The 23,866-nt window shown below is 39.6% G+C and overlaps 1 protein-coding gene across 11 annotated transcripts in view; it reads right to left on the bottom strand.

Annotated features, from left to right (window-relative positions):
- The window catches only part of cdon (cell adhesion associated, oncogene regulated), a 139,725-nt gene that overhangs the window by 44,847 nt on the left and 71,012 nt on the right, over positions 1-23,866 (bottom strand). For all 11 annotated transcript variants that reach the window (XM_059957232.1, XM_059957239.1, XM_059957240.1 and 8 more), the window contains 6 exons: positions 22,258-22,533; positions 18,222-18,368; positions 13,981-14,124; positions 11,749-12,036; positions 10,139-10,408; positions 6,061-6,414 (listed from right to left, as the gene is read on the bottom strand). In XM_059957232.1, coding sequence (XP_059813215.1) covers positions 6,061-6,414; positions 10,139-10,408; positions 11,749-12,036; positions 13,981-14,124; positions 18,222-18,368; positions 22,258-22,533 — 1,479 coding nt within the window. The remainder of the gene's footprint in view (positions 1-6,060; positions 6,415-10,138; positions 10,409-11,748; positions 12,037-13,980; positions 14,125-18,221; positions 18,369-22,257; positions 22,534-23,866) is intronic.

The raw sequence follows: 23,866 nt of genomic DNA, 5'->3' as shown, positions 1-23,866 counted from the left end.
TTAAAACACCAATTGCTCATTTTGTTTAGGGCTGCACTCTTTTTTTTTGAATTTGCACTCAGTTTGAGTGTAGAATAGAATAAAACTATAATTTATTTCATTCTTTGTATTTAGAGTTCTGCAGTACCTTGTACCTTGTAGTTGTACCTTGTAGTTGTGTGTGGAGTTGTTCAGAATTGCAGCACAAAATATTTTCAATATCACTGCAAAATTTGTTTCGAGACTCTCCTTAACTCTGCTTTATTAGCCTTACTCAGGTTGCGAAGCGAGGGGTTTTAAGTAAGAGAAGCTTTCGTGGGATTTCGGCAGCGCAGTCACAATTCATTAGTAAATGCAAGTAAAAATAAGGCAGGGACAAGCAGACGGCCATTGCGTGAATGGATCAGGGTGAGAGTGGGGAGGCTTTGATTCATCGGGCTTGGACAAGGTACCTATTTAGCATGTCTCTTCTTCATTCTTCACCTGACTGTATAGTTAGAGTAGAGTGGATGGCTCCAGGGGCTGTGTTGTGTTCTTTGTGTGAGATGTGAGATAACCACATCTGCACCAGGTACACTGAGCTGCAGCTCCTCAGAGAGCATGTCAAGGAACTGGAGCTGCAGCTCAATGACCTTTGGCTCATACAGGAAAATGAAGAGATGATGATGATATAAGCAACAGAGAGGTAGTCACCCCTAAGTTGCAAAAGGCAGGTAAATGGGTGACAGTCAGAAGAGGGATGGGAAATGGGCAGCCAGTACAGAGTACCCTTGTTGCCATTTGACTCATTAATAAGAATACTGCTTTGGATACTGCTGGGGGAGGGGGTTAGGGGAGAGATGAACTACTGGTGGGGGAGGGGGTGCAAGTGAAGGGTCTGCAGTAATGGCAGGGGGTTCCATAGTTAGAAGAGTAGACATGAGATTCTGTGGATATGATAGAGACACCAGGATGGTATGCTGCCTCCTACGTGCCAGGGTTAGGAACGCCTCGGACTGGGTCCACGATATTCTGAAGGGGACGGGTCAGCAGCCAAAAATCTTGGTACATATTGGTAAAATTGCAATCAGTGGGATGAGCTGCAATGGAAAAGGTGGACAAAATGGAAAAGGCTGAAGGAATTTACAATTGAAGGCATTATATTTGAATGCATGCTGTATACAGAATAAGGCAGATGATCTTGTAGCGCAGTTAGAATTTGGCAGGTATGACGTTGTGGGCATCACTGAGTCTTGGCTAAAAGAAGACTATAATTGGGAGCTTAACATTCAAAAATACATGTATCAGAAGGACAAGCAAGTAATCAGAGGGGGTGGGGTGGCTCTGTTAATTAAAAAAAAGAAGTAACATAGGATCAGAAGATGTAAGATCCTCGTGGGTAGAGTTAAGACAGTGCAAGGGTAAAAAGACCCTAATAGGAGTTATATACAGGTTTCCAAACAGTAGCCAGGATGTGGGCTACAAATTACAATGGGAGATATAAAAGGCATGTCAAAAGGGCAATGTTACAATAGTCATGGGGAATTTCAATATGCAGAAAGATTTGGAAAATCAGGTTGGTGCTGAAGAACATGTAGAATGCTTACAAGATGGTTTTTTAAGAGTAGCTTGTGGTTGAGCCCACAAGGGGATCAGCTTTTCTGGATTGGGTGTTGTGTAATGAACCGGATTTAATTTGCTTAAGGTAAATGAACTTTAGGAGGCAGTGATAATACAATAGAATTCACCCTGCAATTTGAGAAAGCTAAAGTGAGATGTATCAGTATTACAGTGGAGTAAATGGAATTACAGAGGCATGAGAGAGGAGCTGGCCAAAGTTGTTTGGAAGGGGACACTAGTAGGGATGGCCGAGTTTCTGGGAGCAATTTGGAAGGTGCAGGATATACATGCCCCAAAGTAATATAAAGGCAGGATGACACAACGGTGGCTGACAAGGAAAGTCAAAGTCAACATAAAAGCAACAGAGAGGGCATATATTAGAGCAAAAACTAGTGGGAAGTTAGAGGATTGGAAAACTTTTAAGAAATCAACAGAAGGCAATGAAAAGCCATGAGGGGGGTGGAGAGATGAAATGTGAAGGTAAGCTAGCCAACAGTATCAAAGAGGATACCAAAAGATTTTTCAGGTATGTAAAGAGAAAAAGAGAGGTGAGAATAAATATAAGACTGCTGTAAATGACGCTGGATAGGTAGTAATGGGGGACAAGGACATAGCAGATGAACTGAATTGTGCATCAATCTTCACTGTGGAAGACACTAGCAGTATGCTGGAAGGTCAAGAGTGTCGGGGTCTGAAGTGAGTGCAATTTCTCTTACTAGGGAGAAAGTGCTTGGGAAACTGAAAGGTCTGAACTAGATGGACTACACCCCAGGGTTCTGAAAGAAGTGGTTGAATAGATCAATCGTGGAGGCATTAGTAATGGTCATTCAGGAATCACTAGGTTCTGGAATGATTCCTGAGGACCGGAAAATAGCAAATGTCACTCCACTTTTTAAGGAGGAAGGCAGAAGAAAGGAAATTTTAGGCTAGTTAGCCTGACCTCAGTGGTTGGGAAGATGTTGGATTTGTTTGTCAGACAGGAGGTTCCGGGGTACTTGGCGGCACATGATAAAGTAGGCCTAAGTCAGCAGGGTTTCCTTAAGGGAAAATCTTGCCTGACTAATCTGTTGGAATTCTTTGAGGAAATAACAGGCAGAATAGACAAAGGAGAATCAGTGGATGGTGTTACTTGGATTTTCAGAAGGCCTCTGACAAAATGCCACACATGAGGCAGCAGAACAAGGGCCCGTGGTATTACAGGAAAAATACTAGCATGGATAGAACATTGGCTGATTGGCAGGAAGCAAGGAGTATGAATAAAAGGAGCCTTTTCTGATTGGCTGCCAGTGACTAACAATGTTCCATAGGAGTCAGTGTTGGGACTGTTTCTTTTTACTTTTATGTCAATGACTTGGATGATGGAATTGATGGCTTTGTGGCCAGGTTTGTAAACGATACGAAGATAGGTGGAGGAGCAGGTGCAGTTGAGGAAGCAGGGAAGCTCAGAAGGTCTTAGATCTAAGGGCAAAGAAGTGGCAAATGGAATAGTGCCAAGAAGTATATGGCAATGCACTTTGGTAGAAAGAATAAAAGCATAGAGCTTTTTCTAAGCAAGGAGAAAATTCAAAAATCCAAGGTACAAAGGGACTTTTGCAGGATTCTCTGAAGGTTAATATTCAGGTCAAGTTGGTGGCAAGGAAGGCAAATGCAATGTTAGCATTCATTTCGCGAGGACTAGAATATAAACACAAGGATGTAAATACCTAGGATTTATAAAGCACTGTTGAGGTCTCATTTAGAGCATTGTGAGCAGTTTTGGGCCCCTTATTTAAGAAAGGATGAGGTAATATTGGAGAAAGTTCAGAGGAATTTCACAAGAATGATCCCGGGAATGAAACGCTTATCATATGAGGAGCGATAGATGGCTCTGGGCCTTTAATCTTGGGGATTTAGAACAATGGGGGGGGGAGGGGGAAGAGGAGGGGAATTTCATTGAAATCCATCAAACGTGGAAAGGCCCAGATAGAGTGGATGTGGAGAGGATGTTGTTTTCTATGGTGGGAGTGTCTTGGACCAGAGGGCACAGCTTCAAAATGGAGTGATGTCCATTTAGAACAGAGATGAGGACTAATTTCTTTTAGCCAGAGGGTGTGGAAATCTGTGGAATTCGTTGCCACAAGCTGCTGTGGAGGCCAGGGCATTGGATATATTTAGGGTGGAGGGTGATAGGCTATTGATTAGTCAGGGCATGGAAGGTTACAGGGTGAAGACAGGACAATGAAGTTGAGAGGGAAAATGGATCAGTCATGATGTAATTGTAGGCTGACTCAATGGCCTAATTCTGCTCCTGTGTCTTATAGTCTAACTACTGTGCTTAACTAATATGTTTAATATCATTCATAACATTTGTGATCCATCTGCATGAAGGCTATTGATTGAACAAGCTCTTCAAAGAAGAAATACAACAGATATAGACCAACTTATCTAAAGTACACAAACATATGCATTCCATTTCAATCTTTTTTTGTTCATCAGTATGAGGGAATTGTTTTCACTTTTTTACTGTTACGGTTTTATTCTCCAAAATAAATAAATACTGTAGTAGTTTGCAACCATGTCTGCCAAGGAGTTTGATGAGTAATTGGTAAGCAAGTGCACTATAGTAATGATTTCAGGTCATAAATCCTAACAAGAGTCAATGAAAAAAAAATCTTTGTTGTAATTGTTTTCATGCCACAACTATTTGATGTGTTGTATATAAAGGTGTGCAATATCCTTCTCTCAAAGCAGTAATTATTACTGTTCTATCTGTTATCATTATATCTGTGCAGTTTGCATTACTTTGAATTGACTCTGAAATGAATGCAAAATTTTATCATAAGGTTGGTTACTTCAATGGAGGCTCCCCTCCTGCAGGATCATTATGTATAACAGCACAGCCCTGGAGCTAAAACAGCCAGCTTCCTGATTGGCATTCTGATCTAAAATTTACATTTATGGCATTTCATGAACTCAATGTCAATACAATGGATTGAAAAGTTTATTTGCCCAGTATACAAGATTAATTAGAAATGGGAGAACCCTCATAATATTAATAATCTAATCCTGATTTTAATTACCATTAGGGCTATTTAATGTATATAATATAAGTCATTCATGCAATAACGATTGCACTGTGTGAAATGTCTGAACCATCATTTCAAAATGCTTACACTAATTGTATCAGCATTTCGCCATGGAAAAATATGCTTTTTGCATACAATCTAAAGTTGGGGGGGGGTCATATTTTCAATTGACACTGGGTGATATTTTAGTTAATTATATACTGCCTCATGTCATTAAAACGGCATCACATAATTAAAGACACGAGAAAGTCGGCAGATGCTGAAAATCCAAAGCAACACACACAAACGCTCAAGTTCCTCCAGCGTTTTGTGTGTGTTGCTTTTCATAAAGATGTTAGGAATGAAATGTTTATTATTATTCATTATCATCTCATTCAAAACAGAAAAAAAAATTCAATACCTGTGAGGTAAACCACTTTCTATCACCAAATTACAATGCATAGTTCAGTTTCTCAAGAAGTCAGGTTATGATTTCAGCATTAATGTTTTGGGGTAGGAGAAGCATGTGGAGAGGAGGGCGAGGGAAGAACTGAATTGGCAGTGCCAAATGAATGAGCACAAGTACTGTCAATTTATCTTCAGGATCAAACCCCAATTTAGGCAGAATGAAAGCTCTATCCCACCAAAACTCTGGTATGGTGGAAGGGAAAGACACCTTGAAATGACAGCAATTCTTGGAATTTCAAAGTCATTACAGACTAACATTTCAGCTGTCATTTTCAAATGCAAGATTGGTTACAGCAATTAATAGAACATTATACGTCTGAGACCAGGGCTCCAATCAGCAAGCAGTATTGAAAGCCACCTTCAAACATCAACTCCAGTAATCTGCAGTTGACATAAATTCAAACAGCCTCAAAGCCTTAAAATTTCTGATCTTATTCTTAAATCCTAGGGATTGCAGCCAACTGGATTTTGCATTACGATGAGTAAATATAAAAGGTCAAAGCAGGAAGATACACATTTTAATACTCAGTGTAAAGATGGGGTGCAATAGGGTTCCAAGTTAACAACTGAGTTGGCCACTTGAGCACAAATCTTAAATACATGTTTTTCCAAAACGAAACAAGAATTTTAAAGTCATTTCAAAGAAAATGAGAATTTCCAAAACAAAATTGTGGTACATAATGTAGAAATAGCATTATGTGAAGGTAATTCAGTTCAGTAATCTATCTCAGCATCTGCAATTCGCCCTAATTCTGAATGGCCAACGGCACTGATCTCATGCTTTACTGGAATCAATGTTCTTCTAAAGGTCCTGCAAAAGCTTCTTTAATCAGGTACTTTATCAGTAACATGTTGACAAAATACAAATTAAGTGACTGGTATTACTAATTCTCAAGAGTCATCTCATCAATTGATCACAACACATGTCAATATAGGATCTGAATGACCTCAAAGAGAAAATGATGCTCACCAACTGAGAGGAAGGCTTCTGCTTGTACTGAACCCATTTTGTTGGAGGCTTCACAGATATATTGTCCAGAACTTTCTATTGATGCTGTGCGTATGTAAAGCGAGCTTGATCCAGCTCTGGACATGGTGAGGCGAGGAGAATTGGAGTTGGCACTGCCTGCACCGAATTGTTGAGGATTCTTGGATTTTGACCGAAGAATGTGAGAAGGATGGCTGCTGATCACCCCGTGACGATCAAACCAGCGGATAGTGGGTGTTGGCTGTCCAGTGGCATTGCAAGTTAATGTAACAAACTCACCTTCAGTCACTCTCATATTGGTGGGTGGGGAGATAATCACAGGCTTTTTGTCCTTACCTATGAGAGAAAAATTTTAAAATAGCAATCGGAAATAAATTCTTTTTCTATTATTTCATAATTGGTGTTGCTACTATAAAGTACTAACCAGTCCTTCACTTAAAAGGTCAAAAGAGCTTGGTCAGGTTATGAAGTGCTTCCCCATTTCTTCTCTACTTAGCACTCTAAATATAGTATTTTACACCTGCCTCTCAATTTTGTGCTGATTATTGACCACTAACTCCCATGTCTCAGTCTTTTCCTTTTTGGATGAAAACTTTTAGTCTCTCCTTTTTCATTTTAACCATTTGACAAATCTCAAACAAAATCCTATTTATCTTTACTGGCATTGCATTAACTAGTTTGTTAAATAATATTAAGTAGGAAGTTAACACAATTAATCCTGTCTTCCTTTTATAAATTTTCATTACATAATTTCTTTTTGATATGCTACGGTGTGATATGGCACTCCAAAGTGATAGTTTAGGCTTACATATTTAGGACAGTGATAGACCAAACTGAATACAATGCAAGGTGAAGGGAATTTGGTTAATCTCTAATTTAGTTCATTCTTGACCATTTCTAATGTTGGTTAACGGCAGCACATTTTCACTTTTCAGTAGTGGCCACTGGATAACACACAAGGAACTTAGTGAAATTCCACACTCCTTTCCTTCCATCACCATCAGACACTCACCTGCTTTTCTCAAGTTCATAGAAAACATTTTTTGGCCAAGAGATGGTCAGGTAACTGGGTATACACAGGATAGTTATTATCACACGGTTGTGATACAGCCTTTAGTAAAGTTGAATGAGTGGCTGAGACATTGGTGCAGGGGGCAAAGTTTCACAGATTTCTGGATCACTGGCATCTCTTCTGGAGAAGGTATGACCTGTACAAAAATGACAGGTTACACCAGAACCTGAGGGGGATCAATATCCTTGCAGGCAGGTTTGCCGTTGGGAGGGTTTAAACTAAGTCAGCAGGTGTATGGGAACTGAAGTGATAAGGCTGAGGATGGGGCAGTTGGTATACATATAGATGTGGTGTGTAGATAGAATGTGAGTAAGGACAGACAAATGAAAGGGCAAAATTGCAGTAGGATGAATTGAAGTGTAACATGGGCAAAATCAAAAAGGTTGATGAATACGGGATTGAAGGTGTTAAGATTTGAATGCACATAGCACACAGAATAAGCTACATTAACTGGTAGCTCCGTTAGAGATTGGCAGGTATGACCATGTGAGTATCACAGAGACATGGCTGAAAGAAGATCATAGCTGGGAGCTTAACATCCAAGGGTACACCTTGTATCAAAGGACAGGCAGGTAGGCAGAGGGGGTGGGGTGGCCCCATTGGTAGAAAATGAAATAAAATCCTTAGAAAGCGGCGACATAGGATCGGAGATGTAGAATCCTTGTGGGTAGAGTTGAGAAACTGCATGGGTAAAAAGACCCTGATGTGAGTTATATACAGGTCCCCAAATAGAAGCCAGGATGTGGGATATAAATTTCAATGGGAAACAGAAAAGGCATGCAATATTATGATAGTCATGAGGGATTTCAAGATTCAGGTAGATTGGGAAAATTAGTGCTGGATCCCAAGAGAGGGAATTTGTAAAATGCCTATGAGATGGCTTTTTAGAGCAGCTTGTGGCCGAGTCCACTAGGAGAAAGATAATTCTGGATTGGACATTGTGTAAACAAGCCAGATTTGACAAGGGAGTTAAAGGTAAAAGAACCCATGGGCGGCAGTGATCATAAAAAGATAGAATTCACCCTGCAATTTGAGAGGGAAAAGGTAAAGTCAAATATATCAGTATTACAGGGGCATGAGAGTGGAGCTGGCCAAAGTTGATTGGAAGGGGAGACTGGCAAGGATGACGGCAGAACAGCAATGACTGGAGTTTCTGGGGACAATTCGGAAGATGCAGGATAGATACATCCCAAGTATGAAGTCCTCCAAAGGGAGGATGGAGCAACTGTGGCTGACAAGGGCAGTCAAAGACAGCATAAAAGCAAAAGAGAGCATATAACAAAAATTAGTGGGAAGTAGAGGATTGGAAGACTTTTTAAAAAAAACACAAAAGGCAACTAAAAAGCCAGAAAGAGAAAAGATGAAATGTGAAGGCAAGCTAATCAATAATATCAAAGAGGACATCAAAAGTTTTTTTTCAGATATGTAAAGGGTGTAAAAGAGAGGTCAGAGTGGATATTGAGCCACTGGAAAATTATGCTGGAGAGATATAATGGGGAACAAAGAACTGGTGGAGGAACATAGTAAATATTTTGTCAGTCCTCACCATGGAAGACTCTAGCAGTATGCCAGAAATCCAAGTGCATCGGGGGCAGGAGTAAGTGTAGTTGTTGTTACTAGAAGGCTTTTGACAAGGTGCCACACATCTGGCCTCTGAACAAGAGCCCATCGTATTATAGGAAAGACACGAGAATAGATGGAGGATTGGAGGATTGGCTGATTGGCAGGGGGCAGAGTCAGAATAAAAGGGAACTATTCCGTTTGGCTTGCCAGCTGGTGGTGTAGTGCCATCAGCACATGACTTCCGAGGCAAATGGTCTCAGGTTTGAATCTAGCCAGCCCTTTGCTCGCTTTCCATCCGTGCTGGGTTGAGCATCAAGCTAACAGCTTGGCCTTGTAAAAATAAACAAATGCTAAGAAAACGGCAAAAAAATGCTGCCCAATGCGCCACGTGGCATGAGAAGGAACAACGATTCTGGTTGGCAGGTGGTGACAAATGGGGTCGATACTGGACCATTTCTTTTCACGTTTTCACAATTTGGATGATGGAACTGATGGCTTCGAGGAAGCAGGGAGTCTGCAAAAAGACTTGACAGATTGGGAGAACGGGCAAGGAAGTGGAAAATGGAATATTGTGTAGGGAAGTGTATGGTCATGCACATTGGTATAGAAGGAATAAAGAGATATACTATTTTCTAAATGGTGAGAAAATACATAAAAACCGAGGTGTAAAGGACAGGCGTCCTTGTGCAGAATTCCCCAAAGGTTAACTTTCTGGTCAAGTTGGTGGTATAGGCAACAAATATAATGTTTGCTTTTATTTCAAGAGGATTAGAATACAAGAGCAAGGATATGTTGCTGAAGCTTTATAAAGGCATTGGCCAGACTGTACTTTTTGCCCCTTAAGAAATGATATGCTGGCATTGGAAAGAGTCCAGGTGAGGCACACCTGGGAATGAAAGATTTAATTTAACATATGAGGACCGTTTAATGGCTTTGGGCCTGTACCTGCTGGAGTTCAGAAGAATGGGGGAAATCTCATTAAAAGGCTTAGACAGAGTGGATGTGAAGAAGACATTTCCTACAGTGGGTGAGTCTAGGACCAGAGGGCACAGCCTCAGAATAGAGGGACATCCATTTAGAACAGAGATGAGAAGGAATTTCTTTAGCCAGAGTGTGGTGAATCTGTGGAATTCATTGCTAGGCAGCCATGGAGGCCAAGTCATGAAGTATATTTAAAACTGGCTGATAGGTTCTTGGCTATCAGGGCTTCAAAGGTTATAGGGAGAAGCCAAGGGTATGGGAGCTTGAGAATAAATTAGCCATGATGGAATGGCAGAGCAGACTCAATGGGCTGAGTGGCCCAATTCTGCTCCCAAGTCTTATGGTCTTTTTTGGATTTTCATTTTCAAACTTATTATGCATTTCAAACTGATAATGAGGTTAACATTTAGGGCAGGGAAAAGTCTATGTTAAAATGTTATGTACCTGTTTGGACTATGAGCCTCACTGATGATTGCATAGAACCAATCTCATTTTCCACCATGCATTGATACATTCCAGCATCATCAATATTTAATTTCACAATCTTCATTCTGTTCCCAGAGACAAAGTGCCGAAGGCCAGTTTGGAGAGTAGCTGCGTTGTGGAACCAAGTGATATCTGGCAGAGGATTTCCATGAAAATCGCACGTTAAAAATGCTGTAGATCCCACAGGCAGAGTCAGTTCTTGCAATCCTTTAATGATTGTTGCAGACTCTACAAAAAAATTTACATTATTTTAATGAAAGATGCCGAAAGCAGCAGGATACTCAAAATATCCTATCGGACTTCAGTATCGGTGTGTCTAGCTTGTTCCTTAGCTCCTGACTCATGCTCACAATGCACCACCTTTCTCATTCTGTAGGATAGAGACTGCAATTGGCAATATTTGCATGCTTCAAGCTATTATTAAGCATGTGACAGAAACTTCCCCACTTTCAAGTCAGAATGGCAAATTAAACTTTGATAATTACCATGTATTGAACATTTGAAAGAAGTTCAGTTCTTAAAATTATGCTATTGTACTCATGGAAATGTGGTTGAGGGAAGGCCAGGGCTGGCAACTTAATGCTCCATAGTATAGAAGGCATGACAGAGGTGAAAGAGGAGAGATAGTTGCACTACTACTGAAAAGAGTGAACATAAAGGTAGTAGGTCAACAGGATATTCTAGAGAGTGTTCAATGAGGCCAGATAACTAAAACCCAGGAAAAGGCAACTTTACTGGGGTTACGTTATAGTCAGCAGGAATTACAGGAATAGATATGTCAGCCAATCACAGACAAGTACAAGAGTAATAGGGTTATAGCAGTGGAGGATTTTAACTTTCCAAATATTTCTGGGATTGCCTGCGTGAAGGGGGTTTAAGATGGGTGGAATTTGTTAAATGCACCCAACAAAGTTTCTTGAGACCATATGTAGAATCCTCCTAGTATTCCACCTTATCTTCCAAAATGAAGCCTACCAAAATTACAATGAAATCAGAAACCACCAGTTCATTGTTTTACATGGGATCCATGTAATGTTACGGAGGTGATTTGATTTTTGCCAGTCAGTTCATTATTACAATTGGCTGCACTATTATGACAGTGCAGTAGTGGGAGATGAATTTATCAAGCATGATAAATTTAAAATAAATTTATCAATTTATTTGGTCAGTATGGACCAAATCCTGAACACTTTAATTCTGAGGTGTGAAGCTCTAAATCTATATCTGATGGAAAAAAAAAACAGCCAGTAAAATGTCTCAATTCCACAATCAGAACAAACAATTGTTTGTCCAGACAGGAGCTCAGCTGCTGAGAGATGGGTTGATACAAGAGAAGATAAATTTGGGGGGGGGGGGCAGGGGGGGTGGTGTAGAAAGAATGTTGGTCCAGGAGGGGATAGGACAAAACCATGATAAGAAATAGCTTTATAACTCACCATCAAGTATTAAAGAATTGATAGACTTCAGTGACAAAATGGAGATGTTAGCTAACATAACCATGCCAGTCTGCTCAGCAGATGGAAAAAAATATTGAAAGAGGAATATTAAGTATAAATAAACTCACTCACCGTGAACAATTACCGTGTAGTTTGTAGATACTGGCTCACCCACTCCATTTTCAGCAAAACACACATAGCTCCCAGCATCTTTTGCTCCAGTTTGATCAATAACTAAGTTACTGTGAAAAAGTCTCAACCTTTTGTTCCCAGACACCTCCACACCATCTTTTAGCCATCGAATATGTGGGGTTGGAACTCCACTTGCTACGCATTCTAGAATCAGAGGACGATGCTGAATCACTGTTATGTTCTGTGGGGCTGTGGGGTAGATGATGTGTGCAGGATTGGTTCCAAAACCTACAATACAGTGAAAGAAATCATATTATCTACTTATATAATCATATTATATACAGCCTCAAAACAGAGGGACCAAAAAGTAAATGTAACTGGAGCAACACATACAAAATTGTACAGGAACTCAGGTCAGGCAGCATTTATGGAAGTGATTAACAGCTGACTTTTCAGGCCAAAACTCTTCACCAGTCTCGATGAAGGTTCTTGGCCAGAATGTTGACTGTTTATTCCTCTCCGCACATGCTGCCTGACCTGCTGAGTTCGTCCAGTATTTTGCATGAGTTGCTCTAGATTTCTACCACCAACAGAATTTCATGCTCATGTTCTAAATGTAACTGTGCAACTGACAAGCCAGGCAACATTAAAAAGTGAAGGGAGCTATATTCAAGAAAACTGCTGTCGATTAAGACAAAATGGAAGATAAATCTTTGACCTGTGAGTTGTGAAACAGGTGATGACTAAAAGGGGAAGGACTTCTGTAAGAGGAAAAGTCACAGGAAATTGAAAAAGCACACTGAAAAACCGAAGTGAGAAAGAAGAATCACCAAGAGGGAAATTAATAGAAAAACTCTGATACAAGTTCATGTTAGCTAGGAGCTGGAGAAAAGATTTGTAATGAAGGTGCTTTTCATAACTTAACTGAGCAAAGGATCACCCGATAATAGCTTATCTGTCAGATAGGTAAATGAGATACAACCATACTGAAAAAACAATATAATGAGTTAGAAAAACAAGACCCTTATTTTCCAAGGTTGCTTTCATCAAAGAGCTTCTAAGAAACTTTAAAAGGCATACATTTTTGATGAGAGATTAACTTTGAGGAAGCCATTAAAAAAAAATCACTGCACCCCCCCCCCATAAATCATCCACATTTTTGTTTTGAGTGTAGAACATCTGCCTTCTTGTACACAAGAACCGAGTGCTTATGCTCCAAGTGTGTTTCAAGAAGTTGAGTGTGTTTGGCGTATGGAGAGAACAGTGGATGTCTTAAGCAAAAAAGAGTCAACATTACTTAAAGTGACTTGTCTAAATGGATTATATAGCTTGTCCCATTTTATTTATGAATAGCACAATGTTCCAATATTAAACTGGATACAGATTTTACCACGCAAACAAAATTTGGAGATAAATGAAATCGAGTCAGTGATTCATTTAAACACCTGCATCCAATTAGAGAATTAGGGATAGTGTTGTAGTTCTATGCCCTTGTAATGGTGACGGGCTTAACTAAACTAATTAATGTAGAACTTCACTTCTGATTGCAATTTAATGTTCAATATAAGCATTGGATATGAAATAAACTGAATTAAACATTCTGATACAGTTTGCTCTGATTAGGCACTAAAGTAAATGCAAGAGGGGCGCCAGAGATTCCAAAACCATACTAGCTTGAGTCAGTGCCTCTGTGAGCAGAAAACTAAACAAGTGGAATGCAGAATGCTGTGCCATGACGGTACTCCATCAGACTGCCTCAAAGTAAAGGTTCCCAACTGTGGATGTGGGTTGTATTTTTTTGCTGCCAGTCATCACTATCAGGAAGCAAATCCTCCACTACATAAAAATGTGCCTTACTCCCAATGGTATAATTTCCCACTGCACATTAAGGCATATTGATTTCTGATCACTCCCAGCCTAACCTTTGAATAAGTACATCTTCATACCAAAATCTTTACATGACAGAGATTATAGCAGAGAAGGCACACTGATAATGTTTTGGCTGCATTCAAACTCTTCATCCAATATGGAAAGCTCTGATAAAGCAGCCTAAGTTTGCTAGCCAATTGCACCACCCAGATTTTTCCGACAATGAAAAGAACATCTGCCAAAACAAGTTTTGTATCCTTAACCCTGATAAAACACCACAAGATCATGAGCCCAAACAATCCTAAAACCAACAATCACTGATACTGGGTATATTGAGTAAGTATTTCTAGTTTGAACACTTACGCCTCACCAACAGTTTATGCCCAACTGGCTCCATTTTCATCTCATGCGTAACGGGATTGTAAGCTGCACACTTATAAGTTCCTTTATCCTGCTGTGTGACATTCAGTATTTGCAAATTTCCAGAGGGAAGGATCAGGTAGTTATCTGAAAAACAAGAGAATGAGAAGGGATAAGAAGCAAGGGGTTCAGAAGCAGGAACACCAGCTCAGGTTCACTGTATTCATACTGGCTACCTTTAGACATGTTAAAGATATGTAAAGGGGGTTTTTTCTTTTTTTCTTTGTTACTGTTGGGAAAGGGTTTCTTCATTTTGTTAACTAGCAGGAATGCTAATTTATTGATAACGAGAATGGTATTCCTTTGTAAACCAAATGGGGATTAATGTTCTTTCTTCTGAGTCTGTAAGCTTTTGTTGACGGGCTTTTGGGCAGATCGGCGCGAGGGGGGTCGAGAGAGAGGACGCAATGCTGTAAGCTGGGCGAGGAACGGACCCCAAGCGTGGGACCGAGGCCAGGAGGTACTCCGAGGAGGGGGGATGAAGCTAGATGTGCTTGGTTGACCATTCGGAGGGTCCTGAGCTGCGAGTCGAGGAGTTCGGAGGGGATCGAATGGTGGCCAGAAGACTTCAGTAATTGAGCTCCAACGGTTGTGCATGAAGTGGTTTGGACTTTGATAAGTTTGGCGCCTTTTCTTTAATTTTCTCTTCATATATACTGTATCGTTATTAATCACTTAGTTATAGTAACCTTTATAAATTGTACTCATTTAATCGCTTATGGTGTACTGTCTGTTTTTGGGCGAGGCGGGGATATCACACAGCATCCACACCAGCTGATTACCCAGTTTGGCGGGGCCGAAGGCTGCTCCCCCTAGACAAGAACAAGCTGAGCGAGCCTGAGGCGACCCAGGGGGTTACAGATAACTTTGTGGCTATATTTAATCATGTTATTGAATAGCTTTTTGAAAGTTTTTGGATTTGCATGTTACTTGAGAACTTAAAGGTGGTAGAGTGGTGCAGCTCGTAGGATTGCATCAGAAAACCAGATCCAACCCTTCATTTGCTCCCTGTGATGATGTGGGTTTTCCTTCAGTTTGCTAGATACCCTCCACATCACAATGCACATGGGTTAGTAGATTAATTGGCCACTGCAAAATGCCCCCAGTGTGTAGTGACTGGTAAAATCTGGAGTGGCTGAGAATGTTGGGGAGGGGGGAGAAAATGGGGAAAAAAAGATTCATCTAGGACCAGTGTAAATGAGTGGTTAATGTTTAGCATGAACTCAGTAGATCGAAAGGCTTGTTTCCATGCTATACCTTTCAATAACTCTAAATTAACCATTTTAGTCACTTACAGAAAAAAAGAAAAAAGTTTAATGAACATCATTAGCAATTTGCAAAATAGCCTATATCAGAAGTTAATTTACTGCCACTGTAAAATAGTTGTTGCAATGCTTACTGTGTGATATACCTTCATGACTAGCATTAATAATATGTTTGAATGTGAGTTTTTAATTAAATAAATCTCCCACAAATTTAATTATAGACCCGGTGATGTGCTGTGTAGTGGTAGCTAATTGCAAACTTAAGTTAGAAAGGAATGAAGAGATAATTGGAACATGTCATGCAACAGCTTCCTCTTTTTAAAAAAATGCATTGTTATTTCTATACAATACGTACATTTCATATTTAAAAGTATAAGTAGCAAAGCTGAACAATTTGATGCAAATACAGTGGCATGCAAAAGTTTGAGCACCCCGGTCAAAATTTCTGTTGCTGTGTACAGCTAAGCAAGTAAAAGATGACCTGATTTCCAAAAGGGATAAAGTTAAAGATGACACATTTCTTTAATATTTTAAGCAAGATTACTTTTTTATTTCCATCTTTTACAGTTTCAAAATAACAAGAAAGGAAAAGGGCCGGGAGCAAAAGTTTGGGCACCCTGCATGGTCAGTACTTAGTAACACCCCTGTGGCAAGTATCACAGTTTGTAAATGCTTTTTGTAGCCAGCTAAGTCTTTCAATTCTCGTTTGGGGGATTTTCACCCATTCTTCCTTGCAAAAGGCTTCTACTTTTGTTACATTCTTGGGCCCTCTTGCATGCACTGCTCTTTTGAGTTCTATCCACAGATTTTCAGTCAGGGGACTGTGAGGGGCATGGCAAAACCTTCAGCTTGCACCTCTTGAGGTAGTCCACTGTGGATTTTGAGGTGTGTTTACGATCATTATCCTGTTGTAGGAGCCATCCTCTTTTCATCTTCAGCTCTTTTTTTTTTACAGATGGTGTGATGTTTGCTTCCAGAATTTTCAGGTATTTAATTGAATTCATTCTTCCCTCTACCAATGAAATGCTCCCCGTGCCACTGGCTGCAACACAAGCTCAAAGCATGATCGATTCACCCCCGTGCTTAACAGTTGGAGATGTGTTCTTTTCATGACATTCTGTACCCTTTTTTCTCCAAACATACCTTTGCTCAATGCAGCCAAAAAGTTCTATTTTAACTTCATCAGTACACAGGACTTGTTTCCAAAATGCATCAGGCTTGTTTAGATGTTCCTTTGAAAACTTCTGACGCTGAATTTTGTGGTGAGGACACAGGAAAGGTTTTCTTCTGATGACTCTTCCATGAAGGTCATATTTGCGCAGGTGTCGCTGCACAGTAGAACAGTGCACCACCACTCCAGAGTCTGCTAAATATTCCTGAGGGTCTTTTGCAGTCAAACAGGGGTTTTGCTTTGCCTTTCTAGCAATCCTACGAGCAGTTCTCTTGGAAAGTTTTTCTGGTCTTCCAGACCTCAACTTGACCTCCACCATTCCTGTTAACTGCCATTTCTTAATTACATTATGAACTGAGGAAACGGCTACCTGAAAATGCTTTGCTATCTTCTTATAGCCTTCTGCTTTGTGGGCATCATTTATTTTGATTTTCAGAGTGCTAGGCAGCTGCTTAGAGGAGCCCATGGGCTGCTGATTGTTGGGACAAGGTTTGATGAGTCAGGATATTTATAAAGCTTTGAAATTTGCATCACCTGGCCCTTCCTAACTATGACTGTGAACAAGCCATAGCCCTAACAAGTTAATTAAGGTCTGAGACCTTGGTAAAAGTTATCTGAGAACTCAAATCTCTTGGGGTGCCAAAACTTTTGCATGGTGCTTCCTTCCTGTCTTTCACTCTAAAATTGTACAAAACAAAAATAATACACTAATCTTGCTTAAAATGTTGAAAAGAATGCTTCATCTTTAACTTTATCACTTTTGGAGATCAGATCATCTTCTACTCACTCAAATATTCAAAAACAGATATTTTGACCAGGGGTACACAAACTTTTGCATGCCACTGTATAGAATTAAGTTGTGTAATTTAAATATTTATCCAGTACAGGAGGGAAAAAAATGGGACTGGAAAATGAGATGCATTGCTTGTCAGAACATGATTACAGAATAAATGTGGATATCAGATGTATGACAAGAATACCAAAACAGATAGCAAAGCCCTATATGCAACGTTACAAATTAAATACTACTTATGTCTTATGTTAAAATTTCTTAGTGTACCTCTGAGGGATTAACTTTTAATCATACATTTTCAATAATATAGTTAAACATAATGTGTACTATTCTCACCTATAATTCTTTTCATAATCTGGCTATTCTTTATTGTCTTATCTTACTGCAGTGATAAATTATTATACAATGGTGAGTAGATATTAAACCACATACAGGATACACTGTTACAAATGTACTAGACATGAATAGAGAGTAGGATTGGCAGATTAACACCCAGGCCTTGCAGACCACAGAATCTCAGTTGTGATGCATTCTAAGAACCGAACCGAATAGTTAGACAACTATTAAAAATCAGCACCAGTCTTTAACGAAGGACCTTAATAAAAAGGATTTGGGCATTTTCAACCCATCAAGGTTACATTATCATTAAGGTCACATGTATTCCCATGAATGGCATACATATTATCAACTGTAATCATCATGTTGGATAAATGGACAGATGTGAACTGGAAATCATCGGTGCGGTAAAGAATGCAATGCTAAAATAAAAGGAAGCCAAACCATTCATTCCAGTAGTTAATCTACAGTATGTGTACTGGGGTAGCAAGATAGAACAATTAGAGTTGTAAAGCAATTGCCTACAATATGAAAGTTTTCTTTTTAAAAAGAGTTGCATGGTTATTCAGCGAAGTAGTAGCTTTCATGCATCTTCAACTCAAAGCCTAATTAAACATACCTGTAGATTGCTCAAGCCACTTTCCCCTCACTCTATAGCGGATGAGTGCTGAGGGTTTACTGTTGGGTAAATGACATTCTATAACACCTGTGCTTCCTTCATCTATTGTAACTATTCGTCTCTTGGGTGCCTGGAAATCACTTAATGCTGCAAAGACAGAAGATTATAATTAGTTCTGTAAATTTATTTACAATTGAAACAGAAGAGATATTGGCAGCTCGTGGAATTTGGAACAAGAAAAATACACTGAAGGAGCAAAAATAATTCAGTGGGAAAAGCAGCATCTGTAGTGGCTAAGGGATTGTTGGCATATCAGGTTCTCTCACCTCGTCATATTTGCTATCTCCCTTCCCCACCACTACACTGCAGCATGACTTAAAAGGGGAAAATAACTGGTATGAAGAGGTGAGAAGGGTGGAACCAGGCAAGATGGGAGATGATGGGCAATTGTTGGAGAAGGAAGGGGCAGCTTCTCAAATTATATCAAAATTCTCATGGCACTCTGGATGGTCGCATTGCTACTTGGTTTTCATCATTTTTAGCTTGGAAAATCTTGGATTCTAATTTCATGCTACGCTAAGGATGGCTATTCTTTCATTTTTCTGAACTTCTTGTAGTTAAGGGTAAAGCTGTATCAGCCATTCTTTTGCTTTCATTTTTGCTTTCTTTTGCATTTCATCAATCGTTAGATTGATGACAATATTAAAAATGTTAAAAAGGGATATTCATAACTCCTGACCTGTGCTGCAAATCTCATTGACATATGCAATCTGAGTGAAAGAAACAATTATTTTAAACTGTGAGAAGCAGGTAAACATTTAAATCAGAATGTCTTCTTCCAAAATGTGAGGCTTTCTGCTGTGCTCAAGTTTTTTTTTTGAGGGTGTGGGGGAATTCCTGACATCGTTAACAACTGCTTCCAAAAGCCTAGCCCAGGGGTCGGCAACGTTTACCACTGAAAGAGCCAATATGGACCCATTTCCCACAGAAAAGAAAACACTGGGAGCCACAAAACCCGTTTGACATTTAAAATGAAATAACACTGCATACGTTTTTTTTGCCTTTATGCTATGTATAATCAAACTATAATGTGTTGCATTTATGAAATTGATGAACTCCTGCAGAGAAAACGAAATTACATTTCTGCATGCAACAAAAACATTTTGAACTCCGAAAAAAAGACGTTGGGTTGAAGGTTACTCCATAGTTAGCCTACCTTGGATCGAAGAATTAAAAGAAAGCGCGCACTGGCGGGTGTCAGGCATTGGCAGTGGTGATGTATATTAATAGCGATAAAAAACACGTTGTAGCGGTGTGCTACATGCAGCGCTAAAATAAAGACACTGCAGTCAAAGGTAGCTTTATTCGAACTAAACAGCCTTGCTTTAAAGCCTCCCTCAACCCGTCCCCGTGGGCACGGATGCTCCAAAAGACACGTACTCACAAACCCCCGTAGGCCATCTCCCTTAGCCGGAACGGTGGCTAATTGTGAGCCGGTTCGGATGTGCCAGGAAATGGGGTCTCCACAAAGTTTTTAGATTGTACAAGATCACCATAATCTTCAAATTTCAAATTACATTTCAAAAACTAACAAACCACGGGGAGCCGCATCACAGAGATGAAAGGAGCCGCATGCGGCTCCGGAGCCACGGGTTGACAACCTCTGGCCTAGCCCAAGATCACACAAAAATTGAGATTTTACAGTCCAACTGTCCCGCACTCTATCCATTGCACGTTTTTCTACAGTCCCCTGCACCCACTATCAATACTTCTAATATATTCAGGTCAAACTAATATGACAGTACAGGTTCATATTTACTGTAGGTGTAGCAGTGCAGCCTGCTTGTGAGGCAGCAAGAAGAAACTAAGCTCTTTTACAATTTTTCTAGAAGACAAATTCCTTGTTAAAAAACAGGGAAAAGGCTTTTTTTTTTGACACTGATCAACAGAAAAAGTCCTGTGTCAAAGTGAAAACTGATTTCTACTAAGTGATCCAAATTAATTACAAATATAAAACACAAAATAATTGATTGCATAAGTATTCACTCCACTATAATATGACACACCATCACTGGCACAGCCAATTGGCAGTCACATAATTAAATCGCTGTGTGAAGTCAAGGTGTTTCAGTTGATTGTAGTAAAATACACCTGTATTTGGAAGGTCCAACTGCTGGTGAATCAGTATCCTGGCAAAAACTACACTAAGATGACAAAGGAACATGCCAAGCAATTCTATGGAAAGGTTATTGAAAAGCGCAAGTCAGGAGATGGATACAAGAAAATTTCCAAGTCACTGAATATCTCTTGGAGTACAATTAAGTCAATCATCAAGAAATGCAAAGAATATGGCACAGTTGTAAATCTGCGTAGAGCAGATCGTCCTCAAAAACTGAGTGACCGTGTAAGAAGGGGACGAGTGAGGGAGGCCACCAAAAGACCTATGACAACTCTGGAGGAGTTACAAGGTTCAGTGGCTGAGATGGGAGAGACTGCACATACAAAAACTGTTGCCTGAGTGCTTCACCAGTTGCAGCTTTATGGGAGAGTGGCAAAGAGAAAGCTACTGTTTAAAAAAACTCACATGAAATCTCAGCTAGAGTTGGTCAGAAGGTATGTGGGAGACTGTGAAGTCAGCTGGAAGAAGGTTCTATGGTCTGATGAAATCAAAATTGAGCTTTTTGGCATCAGACTAAACGCTATGTTTGGCGTAAGCTAAACACTGCACATCATCAAAACACACCATCCCTACCATGAATCATGGTGATGGCTGCATCATGCTGTGGGATGCTTCACTGCAGCAGGCCCTTTGTTTTCCAACATGACATCGACCCCAAGCATAAAGCCAAAGCCACACAGGAATGGCTTGAAAACAACAAAGTTAATGTCCTGGAGTGGCCAAGTCAGAATCTAGACCTCAATCCAATTGAGAATTTGTGGCTGGACTTGAAAAGGGCTGTTCACTCACAATCCCCATGCAATCTGACAGAGCTTGAGCAGTTTTTTTTTAAAAGAAGAATGGGGAAAAAAATTGTAGTGTCCCGATGTGCAAAGCTGAAAGAGACCAATCCACACAAGACTCAAGGCTGTAATTGCAGCTAAAGGTACATCTACTGAATACTGACTAGAAGAGGGTGAATACTTATGCAATTATTTTGTATTTTATATTTGTAATTAACTTAGATCACTTTGCAGAGATCTGTTTTTACTTTGACACAAAAGCATCATTTTCTGTTGATCAGTGTCAAAGAAGCCAAATTAAATCACTGTTATTCAATGTTGTAAAATAATAAAACTTCTGGGGGGGGGGGGTGAATATTTTTTATAGGTACTGTACACAGCAAATCATTTTTGAGGGAACATCCAAACATAACCATGCTCTCTGCTTTTCTGCTTTACATAGAAAATATTTCCTTCAATACTCTACGACAACAGGTAATTCGCTGGGTTCCTTCCTTCATCAGCTTCCTTTGAGCAGCCTGCCCTATTTTAATGATTATAACTGTTCCTACTGATTAATCTCCCCAAGTACGGGCTAGTTCAGTTCACAAGATAGAATGGCTCATTAAGGCTCTCGGACATGCAACCAGCAACTTGCCAAAATTCAACATCTTTTTTTCCTTTCCTGCATGATCCATTTACTGAGGAAATGGACATACAAGTTATTGCTAGTTTAGAATTTGCTATGTTAAAATGCTAAACTCAATGAAGCCACTCTTACAAGGACAACTTACTTGCAAAAGAACAAATAGGTTTCATTGCCAGTCTAAACAAAACTTATCATTTTGCTTCTATATTTTCCCCAATATTTGTTCCAAGAAAGGTAGATGATTGAATTGACACTAGGCAGTTCAACGAGGACAAAAATTCAGTGTGCCAGATGAGGACTGCGAAGATGATTTCCTGCTTAATACTGATTATTGAAATACAACATATCAAAGGCTACCAAGTTTTCACAACTGATCAAAAAGCCCCATTGACTTCATCTCAGAGAAAGGTTGTATGAAGTGTATTGCATTTACAGAGAAATACTTACTTGCAATGGAAATGAAAGAAGGGACGCTCACTATAACACCAAAAGAACTGCTTGCCAGACACTGGTACCTCCCAACGTGGGACATCTGTAGATTGGAAATAATCAATGATCCTGATCGGATCTCTATTCCATTCTGGCCATTATCTGTTAATTTCTGTCCATTGAAGTGCCATGTAATGAATGCCCATGCAGGTTCTGCAGCACAGCGAAGCTGAACCCGTCCGCCTAGTTTCTGTATAGTTGAGTGGGGCTCTGTTGTAAAGTGAGGAGTCACATCTGTGAAAGAAGAATGAAAATGACTCATTAAAAACTGATTCATCATCTGACATCAACACTCCTGTTGATCTAGTGGTTGCTCAAAAGCAACTCATCATTTGGACAGCATGAGGCCTAAAAGAATCATTATTTACAGCATATGATTAACAACTCAAGTTCACACACACAAATCATTCTAGTGCACATTCCAAATGGAACCGAGATCAGTTAAAACTAAATAGACTTGCATCCTGGCCTTCTGGTTTGCATAATGCCACAAGCTACCAACTGTCTTTGGAAATCACAAGAGTTTAAGACGCCAAGTTTATTTGACTTCTACTTTTATAAAATATTTTTGTAATTTTTTTTTAAAACATAAAAATTGGCATTCTGAATTTTGATCCTTTCACCATTTCCAAAACTCCACGTGCATAGAATTTGTAAGGTAGAATAACCTACTGAATAAGAAATAAGACAGAAAAAGATCACTAATTTGAGAAACAGAAAATAAGTGACAGTAAAGTACAGCTTTCTACATGACATGTACTTAAGTATTTATTGGAACACATGAAAAATAGCTAGTGTGCCGTGCATTTTAACAAGTGCCAATAGATCAGGGGAGCACAGTAGCATAGGTCCAGCGAAATTCAATTCCAGTTCCAATCCTGACCTCAGATGCCATCTGCATGCAGTTTATTATTTGTGATGGTGTAAGTTTCTCAAAGTACTCCAGTTTCACCCCACATCCCAATGATGTCTTCCAGATTAACCAGCTACTGTAAAACCTGATACTAGTGAAGGTGGCTAGCAGAACTATCAGGGGGAGTTATGGGCATATGGGTGAGGAAAGGTTACAGGGAAAAGTCAGGCCTCCTTATAATTTATAGAACATGAGTAATTGACAGAGTTCTGGGGTTTACTGTGAATAAGATATACATGTACAAATAAAATATTGTTACCTGTACAAGATTGCCAGAGCTCAGGGCTTTGAGTAGCCCATAGTATACAGGGTGGTTCAGTTACAGGTTAGTGAGTTTACCATGAATAATGCATGATAGTCTGGAAACAAGTTTTCTTTTTGTATACAAAAACTTTAATCATTAAAATGCAGTGATAGTTTAAGCATCATTTAAGTGTAAATGTCAGATAAAACAGTTAAGTGGTAAAATGCTAAAATTGCAAACAATAAACATTTAAGAAACTTAGTTTATGAATTTTAATGCCTATTTCATACAGGCTGGTGGTTAATCATTTTCACAACAAAGATTGTTGCTAGATAGGTTGCTAGATGGAAAATATAAACCAATATTAGAGTTGCTAAAATTATAATAGATGTTTATAAGGTGGGGGGACA

The sequence above is a fragment of the Hypanus sabinus genome, chromosome X2, assembly GCF_030144855.1.
Source record: "Hypanus sabinus isolate sHypSab1 chromosome X2, sHypSab1.hap1, whole genome shotgun sequence".
In the NCBI taxonomy this organism is placed as follows: Eukaryota; Metazoa; Chordata; class Chondrichthyes; order Myliobatiformes; family Dasyatidae; genus Hypanus; species Hypanus sabinus.
The sequence above is the reverse complement of the archived record's forward strand: the minus strand, read 5'-3'. Positions and strand labels throughout refer to the sequence as shown.